Source organism: Capsicum annuum, chromosome 3 (assembly GCF_002878395.1).
Source record: "Capsicum annuum cultivar UCD-10X-F1 chromosome 3, UCD10Xv1.1, whole genome shotgun sequence".
NCBI lineage: Eukaryota > Viridiplantae > Streptophyta > Magnoliopsida > Solanales > Solanaceae > Capsicum > Capsicum annuum.
The window spans coordinates 213,267,533-213,278,400 of record NC_061113.1 but is presented as its reverse complement, the minus strand read 5'-3'; the positions used below and the strand labels follow the sequence as shown (position 1 = coordinate 213,278,400).

General features: G+C 34.3%; 1 protein-coding gene across 23 annotated transcripts; it reads left to right on the top strand.

Annotated features, from left to right (window-relative positions):
* The first annotated feature begins 2,724 nt into the window (after positions 1–2,724).
* LOC107863298 (uncharacterized mitochondrial protein AtMg00810) lies at positions 2,725–8,883 on the top strand. Of its 23 annotated transcripts, none has more exons than XR_007053590.1 (4): positions 2,730–3,058; positions 7,995–8,152; positions 8,225–8,349; positions 8,561–8,883. XR_007053590.1 is itself a non-coding variant. In XM_047409353.1 (4 exons), the coding sequence occupies exons 1-4, from the start codon at positions 3,942–3,944 to the stop codon at positions 8,656–8,658; spliced, it is 345 nt and encodes a 114-aa protein (XP_047265309.1). In that variant the 5' UTR covers positions 3,086–3,941; the 3' UTR covers positions 8,659–8,883. The 23 variants fall into 23 exon arrangements, 4 of the variants coding, with proteins under 4 accessions (XP_047265309.1, XP_047265310.1, XP_047265308.1 ...); XM_047409353.1 differs by lacking the exon at positions 2,730–3,058 and adding an exon at positions 3,086–3,946 and having other exon boundaries at positions 8,602–8,883; XR_007053589.1 differs by lacking the exon at positions 2,730–3,058 and adding an exon at positions 3,087–3,939.
* Positions 8,884–10,868: the final 1,985 nt, after the last annotated feature.

Sequence of the window (10,868 nt, the reverse complement as noted above, 5' to 3'; positions counted from 1 at the left end):
ATTTATAAAACATATACACGTGTATATGTTAAATATATACGTCTATAAAAGATATATACATATATACGCACCATTCAATGTATATGTACTACTTTAAATATAAAATATACTATAATATATATACATTATAATATATATATATATATATATATATACTTATATACTAATTTATACAACATATACACATGTATACATTAAATCTAGACGTCTATAGAAGATATATATACACAAATATACACACCATTAAATATATATGTACTATTTTAAGTAAATCATATACCACAATATATATATATATATATATGTACTACTTTAAGTAAAACATATACTACAATATATGTATGTACTACAATATATATATAGTTATATACTAATTAATAAAACATATACACATGTATGCATTAAATATATAGGTCTATAGAAGATATATACACATATATACTACAATATATATATAGTTATATACTAATTTATAAAGCATATACACATGTATACATTAAATATACACATCTATAGAAGATATATACACAAATATACGCACCATTCAATATGTACTACTTTAAGTAAAACATATACTACAATATATATATACATACTACAATATATATAGTTATATATTAATTTATAAAACATATACACATGTATAAATTAAATATACACGTCTATAGAAGATATATACACAAATATATGCATCATTCAATATATATGTACTACTTTAAGTAAAACATATACTACAATATATGTATATATATATAGTTACATACTAATTTATTAAACATATACACATGTATACTTTAAATATACACGTCTATAGAAGATATATACACAAATATACGCACCATTCAATATATATGTACTACTTTAAGTAAAACATATACTACAATATATATATATATATAGTTATATACTAATTTATAAAACATATACACATGTATACGTTAAATATATACGTCTATAGAAGATATATATACACATATATAAATTAATAATACTTAATAGTAAATTAATAATATATTAAAATTAAGTTATAATTAAATCTAATTTAAAAAAAAAAATTAATCGGACCGTGTCGGGCTGATTAACTGACGGGCCCTAAACGGTCTTGGTTTGGGCCATATTAACCGGACTCAAATCAATAAAAAACTTGACCCGGTACTCTAAAGCCCTAGGGCTTATTAGGCCGGGTCAAATCAGGTCGATTTTTGTAAGTGGGCCGGGCAGTTGTAGGGGGAGTTGTTTCCATATAAAATTATCCTAATCCTATCCTCCCCACCTCTCTCTCTTCGGTGACAATTAAAAGGAAATATAAAATTCGAGCTAAGCAAAACTAAAATTCAAAATTATATGATGGTAAGTATTGGTAACTACGTGAATATGTTAATATACGTTCATAAATTCTGTTATAATAAATGAATTATCTCTTGTTAAAATTATGGTAAAAGGTGTTTTTCTATTTGGTGTTGCAAGATCTATTCCGAAACAACACTCTCAATATGATTTTTTTCATACATAAGACTCGAATTCGAGATCTTGTTCCACCATAATCCATGTTGGTATGGTAAAAGGCGTTAGCTGTATAATTATGTCATCACTGGTGAAGAGAATTATTAGTAGACTGAAATGAAATTTGATACTCTCCAGATTTAAACAGAGAAATATTGTTTCCAAAGGATATAATGAGTGTTTTGAAATTTGCAAGTCTACAAAAAAAGAGTCAGATAGCTAAAACAATCATTTTTACAGTATACACTCAGAAAAATGATTCTGCATTTATTTGTTTCTTAAGTTTCTCATTCGGTGTCTCCTGGGTAAGTATTGCATGGTGCTAATAACACTCATCGGAGAACACGATTAATCTGGATAGATTTTGCGTATTTAGAATTTATTTACACCTAAAAGAATAGGTTTAGGCAAACCTGGTGATGATAGTCGTAATAGAAAATTTCTTCAACTGTAAGAAAACTCTATTTGTATCTTTATCGAGACTAATTTTTGCTATCAATACCTTTGATTAATCAAACTCACAAACGAATTTGATCAACAAATATTATGTTGAAAAATTTCTCAAATATCTCAACTCACAATAAACATAACAAGAAAATAATTTTCTTCTTATCGATATTATTTTCTGTCTTGATTTGATCTAGTATTAATACGCTATCAAAAAAGTATTTTTCACATAGTGAAAATTTTCCTCACAAAAAATATGTAACTTTTTGCGTCATCCTTTATATAATATCACTTACAATTTTTTTTCCTATTTAATTAAGATAATGATTTATTTGAAATAAAAAATTAATTACATAATTAGACTTTTGTGGAAAAAGAAAAACTTTCATCATTCCAAATGGATTACTGCCCGTGAGGCGTGAGCTGTGCTGTGCACCTTCAAGTCCTTCATGGACATTCGAATCCTTTCAAATTGAATTTAGAAAATCTTTAATCATCATTTATTATATGGCATATATAAACAAATATTTAATATCATTCCATATATATTTTAATAAACAGATTTTAATTTAATTCTTTCATTCTAAATAGAAAATTTTAATTTGTTCTCAATATTAATTATATTCTTTATACTAGCAAAGAGGACAATAATATTCTATTTAGAGCAATAGAACACTCGCTAGTGTGCGATCGTATAGATATATTATTAAGATAATAGTAAATTAATTTTATCAATATACTAATCAGGGTAGCATCTCACAACACTCCTTAGCGATCAGAATGAAGTGTACAAGTAATTCTCAAGAACCAGTAAAAAATAATGTAGTACTTTTGTCTGTCCTTATAGCTCCAAATTACCTTAGAATATGATCTAATTGGCAAATCTCAATAGGTAATCATCATTATGTGTGCATTCCTTTCTAGTTGATACTTTTAAATATGAATATTTTAGCTTGTCACTGTTTATGATCCTTCTAGCTGATGGTTCTACGCTTACAAATTCGAAAATCTACAATTACCTTTGTAATTGCTAGATTTGTCAGATAATCTGCTAATTCATTTCCTTCCCTTAAAATGTGTTGCAAATTGTATTACTTTCATTGAAGAGGTAATTTGATTTCTGCAACTTTTTATTCTATAATCAATGGACATGTCCATTTCCCCTCCAACACTTTCTCAAGTAACAATGAATCTGTTTGAATGATGACTTGTGTGTACTGCCACTAATTGCAATGTTTACTGCTTTCAAAACAGGTCTTGTTTTTGCTAGTGTATTTGTGGTTTTATCCATGATAGCTCCTTCAATATGTAGTAAGACCCCCTTTGAATCCCTTAGGCAGTAGGAATAATAACTTAATCCCGATTACCTCTTGATGCTTCGTTTGTATTGTGTTTGACTCGTCCTTTAGGAGGATACTCCCACAATACCTTGGTCACTTTAGTTCTAGGACAATATTCCTCCAGCTCTACCAATATTTCTAGCCAATTTCTTGAAAACCTCCTACTAGGTTTCCTTACTCTTAGAAGCATATACATAGTCCTAGTCAACATTATGAATATATTACGATATAATGGACACACAAGGCCCAACTCTTACTATCAGTACCAAATCAATGGCCCAATTCATTTGTTATATATATATACAGAGAATGAACTTTCTAGAGGTAGATTAGATAATTTTCTGTTATGTACAGTTTCCAAAGGCAGCCTGAACTCTCTCAATTTCTAACTTCAATCAATGAATCTCAATGCATTTTATTCTTCGATTTCTATATTTCTCGCAAATCTAACATGGTATCAAAGCGGGAATACAGCTCTCTCACACTCCAACAATTGAATGGTGTTATAGTCATCGTCTCCCATGAATTTAGGGTGTTCCGACGACGGTTTTAAGTTTTCTGACGGCGGCGTTTCGACGGGCGATCCTGAGGTTTTCCTATATTGAGTATGATGACATCAATATTTGTGGTACCAGTTTCGACGGCATTTGTATGAGGTTTTCCTTCACCAGTTTTTCCCCAATTTTCCGTCGCACATTGGTTTTTTTTTTTTTTTTGAAGAAATATGGTACTATCCTTCCTCTCTATTGATAGACCGAAGCATATAACATCTAGTTTTTGTTTACAACAATGCCTGATAACTCATCTAATAGCACAGGCACTGAGGGTTTTATACCCTTCTCTGTTGATCATTCTCATCCATTTTATATGCATCCATCAGATAATCCCGGCACCCAACTTACTACCGTACCATTCAATGAAAATGACTTTGTTAGTTGGAGGAAAAGCATGATGATTTCTCTTTCTGTCAAAAATAAACTAGGGTTAATCACTGGTAGAAACCCTAAGCCTCCTCCTGAATCTCCTTATTATCCTTATTAGGAAAGATGCAATAACATGGTCATTGCTTGGATAACAAATTCTCTATCTAGAAACATAGCTATAAGTGTCATTGGATTTGATACTGGTAAAGAAATTTGGGATGATATCAATGACAGATATGGACAATCAAATGGGTACCTTTAATTACAAAAGGAATTAGGTAATACTGTCCAGGGAACCTCTGATGTGGCATCCTATTTCACTCGACTAACGACTAAGGGGCATTTGGGATGAACTTAACACTACATTTGTAGGGCCAACTTGCACTTGTGGTGCTTTACCAAAATTCCTTGAGGAACAAAAATCATTTCAGTTTCTTGGAGGGCTCAATGAAGTCTATTCTACTTGTAAAAGCAATGTCCTCATGATGAGTCCTCTTCCTAGCCTTGGCAAGCCATATTCCATGATTCAACATGATGAGAAACAAAAGGAACACTCTGCTGTTCCATCTTCTTTATCCACGGACTCAATGTCATTCCATGCATCCTATGGATTTCAAGGTGCATCTCCTTCTAGATATGGTGATATGAATAAATGTTGATCTTTTTAAAACCCTGGTAGGAGATATAATCAAGGAAGGAACTATCCCCCTCCGAAGAAATTTTCATCTGATGTTTCAAATCCTGTACATGGAGGTGGTAGACCTTACACTCAGAAAATCCAATTTGATTCCAAGTCAACAATAGCCATATTATTTGCAGATATTGTAAGAAAAGTGGCCACATTATGGAGAAATATCACAAACTCCATGGATATCCTTCAGATTTTCAGTTTACTAAGACTAAGAAATCGGTTGCATGTGCCCAAGTTGGCTTACCCTCTAGTTATCCTCACCAGTCTATTGTACCTCTATCTCAACATGGCAACCATAATGATCAGTATCATCATGTTTTGCATCAATTTGACCAAACTCACTTGTCTTCTAGTCTTCCATCAGATGACTCCACAGATGCAGAACATTCAGGGTTTGCTAATTTTCCAGGTATGTTCAATAGCATCTTTAACAGTCCTAGCATACATTCTGTTGGTCTACATGTATGTGCAACATCTCAGTTAGGTGTATTTTCTTGGATCTTAGATTCTGGGGCTACCAACCACATGACCCCACATAAACACTTACTTCACAACCTTCAACCTATTTCCACACCCTTCCTTACCCTTCCAAATGGTTATAAGGTCAAAGTTGTTTCAACAGGTTCTCTAATTTTAAGACATGATATGATATTACAAAATGTCCTTCTTGTTCCTTCTTTTCAATTCAATTTAATTTCCATATTTCAGCTTGTTAATTAGTTTGATTGTTATGCTTTTTTTACTAAGTCCACTTGCTTTTTACAGGCCCCTTCTCTTAAGAGGCCACTGGAACTTGGTAAAACTGCAAGGGGCTTATATTTTCTATGTCCGGAAAACATATCCTCAGTTGATGCATCATGCATTCCAGGATTGTCTATTTTCTCTACTACAAATACTCTCATTCCTAATGTTCCAGATTCTGCTACAACTATGTCACCACATATCTTACCTTCTACAAATAATTCTATACCTGTAGTTAATACTCCTAATGATAATTCAATCAGTACTTCAATCTGTGCTACAGTTCCTGATGTATTTCTTAATTCTTCTTGTACTATTCCATCAAATATAATAAAAGTGATTTGTTTTGGCATAAAAGACTTGGGCATATGCCTTTTTATAAAATGATAGTATCTTTTTTTTATCTGATAAATGGTCCTCCAAACCGCCTTTTATATACTCTATATGCCCTATGGCTAGACAACAAAGACTACTATTTCCGGAGAGTAGTATTCATACTACTCAACCTTTTTAATTAGTTCACACTGACACTTGGGGACCTTACAATACCCAAACTTATAATGGTTTTCGTTAGTTTCTTACTTTTGTAGATGACTATTCTAGATCCACTTGAACTCATCTCTTACCTTCAAAAGGTGCTGCTTTAACTGTCATTAAAGTTTTCACCTCAATGATTAAAACTTAGTTTTAGTCCACAATTCAATGTTTTCGATCTGACAATGCCTTTGAATTAGGCAGTGGTGCTGCAGCATCTCATTTTCTTTCAAAAAACGGCATTATACATCAAACTACCATCCCTCACACTCCTCAACAAAATAGAGTGGTGGAGAGGAAGCACAAACATCTTCTCGAGACCTCTAGAGCCTTATTGTATCAATCCAAATTACCCAAAAAATATTGGGGTGATTGTGTGTTAACTGCAACCTATCTCATTAATCATTTTTCTTCTTCAGTTCTAAAAAATAAATCCCCTTTTGAGGTGCTGCATCAGTCTCCCCTTCTTATGCACATTTAAAATCTTTTGGTTGTCTGTGTTTTGCTACATCTCCCAAATTTGGTAGAGATAAATTTCAAATCAGGGCTATACCTTCAGTTTTTTTGGGATATCCATTTGGCAAGAAAGGCTATAAACTTTTGAACCTTACCAGTCATTTCATTTTTTATTCAAGGGATATCGTTTTTCATGAGCATATCTTCCCTTACAATTGCCCTACTCCTTCTTTATTTCCTACCCCTGCTTTCTCTTTCTCTGATGATACTGACATACCCATCTCCTCTTCTTCTGTTTCTTCTCTTCCTCCAGCTGCTATTCCTTCTTCTTCCTCCCCCTCTATATTACCTCCTTTTATTTTCACTAGACACTCTACTCAACCTGTTCACAGACCTGCTTACTTAAAAGACTATGCCTTCTCCTTCATTCACTCCCCGAACCTTGAATCTCCTGTATCCAAGTTTGCATCTACTAAGGTTCACTTGCATGAACCCCAACATTATGATCAGGCTGCTGCTATACCAGCTTGGCAGGAAGCCATGCACAAAGAATTTCAAGCTCTTGAGGCTAATTCAACTTGGGTTATAGTTCTCTTTTACCCCTCGTAAGAAAGTTATTTCATGTAAGTGGGTTTACAAGATCAAACTGAAATCTGATGGCTCGATAGAAAGATATAAAGCTCGTTTAGTCATTCGAGATGATACTAAAAAACAAGGGGTGGACTTTACTGAAACTTTTTCTCCGGTGGTTAAGCTTACCACCATCAAATGTCTTCTTACTGTAGCTGCAAAAAGGGTATGGACAGTGTTTCAATTGGATGTCAATAACACATTTCTTCATGGTGATATCCATGAGGAAGTATACATGAAATTACCACCCGGCCTCATTGTTACTTGAGATTCTTGTTCTTCTTTGGCTTGTCATCTTAAAAAGTCCTTGTATGGCCTTCGTCAAGTGTCTAGACAATGGTTTTCAAAACTTTCTAAAGCCTTATTATCTCGAGGTTATTCATCTAGTAAGAATGATTATTCTTTGTTTACAAAGTGTACTGACACTAGCCGTGTTGTTCTAGCTGTATACGTTGATGATATACTTCTTGCTGGGGATGATTTACTTGAGCTGAATTCTCTTAAATCTTTTCTTAACAATCAGTTCAAGATTAAAGATTTAGGTTCCCTGCATTATTTTCTTGGTTTGGAGGTATCTTCACATTGTCAAGGGTATATGGTCAGTCAACACAAATATACTCTTGATTTACTTCACGAGTTTAGCTGTCACAACTATTCCCCTGTTATGAATCCTTTGGATTATTCTCTTAAGTTGACTGCTGATATGGGTGCCCCAATGTCTGATCCTAGCTCCTTTAGATGGCTAGTTGGAAAGCTCAATTTTCTTCAACACACGAGGCCTGACATCTCATTTGCAGTGCAATATTTAAGTTTACAATGCCCTCAAATTCCATATATGCTGGCAGCAATACATGTTATACGTTATCTCATGGGATGTCCTGATCAGGGTATTTTACTCTCTAATTGTTTATACTTTTCTTTATTGGGGTATTTTGACTCAGATTGGGCTTCTTGTCCAGATACACGCAGGTCTGTCACTGGGTTTATTTGCTTCCTTGGCGCCAGTCCTGTTTCTTGGAAATGGAAGAAGCAACCTACCATTTTTCTTTCTTTCGCTGAGGCTAAGTATAGAGCTTTTCGGAAGGTGGTTACTGAAATTGTTTAGTTGATTCGTCTACTTGGTGATTTTGGTGTCAATGTCTCTTCTCCTGTTCCCATATTTTATGATAGTCAGGTAGCTTTGAGTATAGCAAAGAATCCTGTTTTTCACGAACGTACTAAACACATCGAAATTGATTGCTATTATGTTCGTAATTGTCTACGCGATAACTTGATTCTCTTCATTATGTTGCTAGCTCAGGACAGTTGGCTGATGTCCTTACCAAATCCCTGCTAGGTCCTGCTCACCATTCTCTTCTTCACAAGCTTGGCGTGTCGACACCCTCCAGCTTGAGGGAGGTGTTACGATATAATGGACACACGAGGCCCAACTATTACTATCTGTACCCGGCCCAAATCAATGGCTGAATTCATTTGTTATATATATATATACAGAGAATGAACTTTCTAGAGGTAGATTAGATAATTTTCTGTTATGTACAGTTTCCAAAGGCAGCCTGAATTCTCTCAATTTCTAACTTCAATCAATGAATCTCAATACATTTTATTCTTCGATTTCTATATTTCTCGCAAATCTAACAGAATAATCCACTGTGTAGAGATGCTTTCGTCCATACTTGCTCAGGTTCCTTATTTTCCATAATCCTCATACTATAATGTTTAGCAAAGCTTTATAGTATAACTTCAAGGTTTTTGTCGTAACTTCTGCTTTCCACCACAACATGATTACCTCTTCTAGGTGAAATCCTTCTATATTCAAACCTGCAAAATAATAAAAATAAGACCAAGTCATATTAGCAATAGGAGATCTTAGGAACACATGTGTCAATGTTTCATGAGCCGGATTATCTAACACGACCCAAGTCAGGGCCTTGTCATAATGGGCATCCCAAGTCCAACCAGTAGGGACCACCCCTGCTACCCAAGTCCAACCAGTAGGGACCACCCCTGCTACCCAACCCGACCATCCAAACGCATACCCTGAGTCGAAGAAATTCCGAACATATGCCAAGATAACATATTTGTACCAATCCAGATTCTGGAATAGCTCCATAACCGTGACCAACCCAAGCAAACCAAAATCTAGATAATAACCAAGTTCCTATCCATAACATAACGTAAGAGGGTGGAAAAATCATAAATTCAGTAAAATGGTAGCATCCCAATACCAATGCTAATACTAAGGCTGACACCACAACGGACATCGCCCATTCCAACCTATAGTAGTTCCACAAATCCTCTAATCAAAAGAAAACAATATTCGGTTGGGACATGCCTCTAACCATAGTCAAAATCGATATCCATAAAATAACCAAAGTATGAAAAGATGTCCATGATATGAAATGGAGCTTTCCGAAGTATGGAAGCTCACCACTTTAATTCGATAGCTAGTGGGAGGAGTAGAGTGGCCATATGGATCCAGTGTAACTTGGGTATGTGTAACTTAATCGTCCTAGTACCACCCACGGGCTATATAGGTCCAGTATAACCCCCAGAACAGGCCCCGATGTATGTATCCGCATGAACCAGAGATACCATAGGAGTAGGGGATTCCCAAGTACCTTTCGCCCTCCATAATACATATATATAAGTGTAACTTAGGGGATTCCCATGTACCCCATATATATGGTCATCATGACCAATTCTCATGTCGGCAAACATGAGTTTTCAGTGTCTGTCCATTGGACTCACACCTTCACAGTTAGCTATCACACCTCACTATTATTGCCCAATTAAAACCATTACCACATAACCAAGACCACCAATCCATTTATTATTACCCAAGGCTATAAATAGTGGTATCATCATACCTATTATCACTTGCAAGCAATGTCCTTAGCCATCCTTTTGAAGAAGAAGAGATTCTTACGTACCCATAGATTACATTATTAAGTTGATTTTGGGGAATCCCATGTACCCCACAAGTGATCATTATTATGTTTGCTTGGGGGATTCCCTTTTATCTCACAAGGTTTTCAATTAGACTAACCATAACCACCAAAACCTTACCATTTAACCATTTCAAACATTTAAACCATTTAGGGTTCCATTACCAAATTATACCATGCAATAGTTCTATTAAAATTTCAACAATGTAGTAAAAACATTCTCATAGACATTTTATTAAACATTTTGGGGGCATAGTGTTTCCAAAACCAAAACCACTTACAATTAACCATTTTCATGCAACAAACTATCCAAACCACCATTAAAACATGTAAACCCACAATTAAAACATAGGAAAATCATAACCAAGCATTTATAACCAAAACCACCAACATATATATGAAAACCCAAAACCATACAACATTCATGCCATGAAAATAATTCATAAAACATGTCTATAGTTGGAACTAACAACGAGGGAGGAGTAACTTGCCTTAGATTGAGAAGAAGATGAGAAGAAATCACCCCTAAAAGCCTCAATTGACCACCTTGGAGGAAACCCTAGCTTTTCCTTAACCCAAGAGCCTTGAGAGATTTTGAGATAGTTTCTAAGTGTTTAAGTGATTTCAAATAGGTTAAATGAAGCACCAAAAGTTG

Excerpts from the sequence above, each read along its gene's own strand:
- LOC107863298 (XM_016709164.2), top strand. The coding sequence starts at position 5,080 with ATGGATATCCTTCAGATTTTCAGTTTACTAAGACTAAGAAATCGGTTG. Across the intron at positions 5,314-8,224 it reads AGGGTTTGCTAATTTTCCAG|ATACACGCAGGTCTGTCACT; the intron begins GTATGTTCAATA and ends CTTCTTGTCCAG. Across the intron at positions 8,350-8,560 it reads AGTATAGAGCTTTTCGGAAG|CTCAGGACAGTTGGCTGATG; the intron begins GTGGTTACTGAA and ends TTATGTTGCTAG.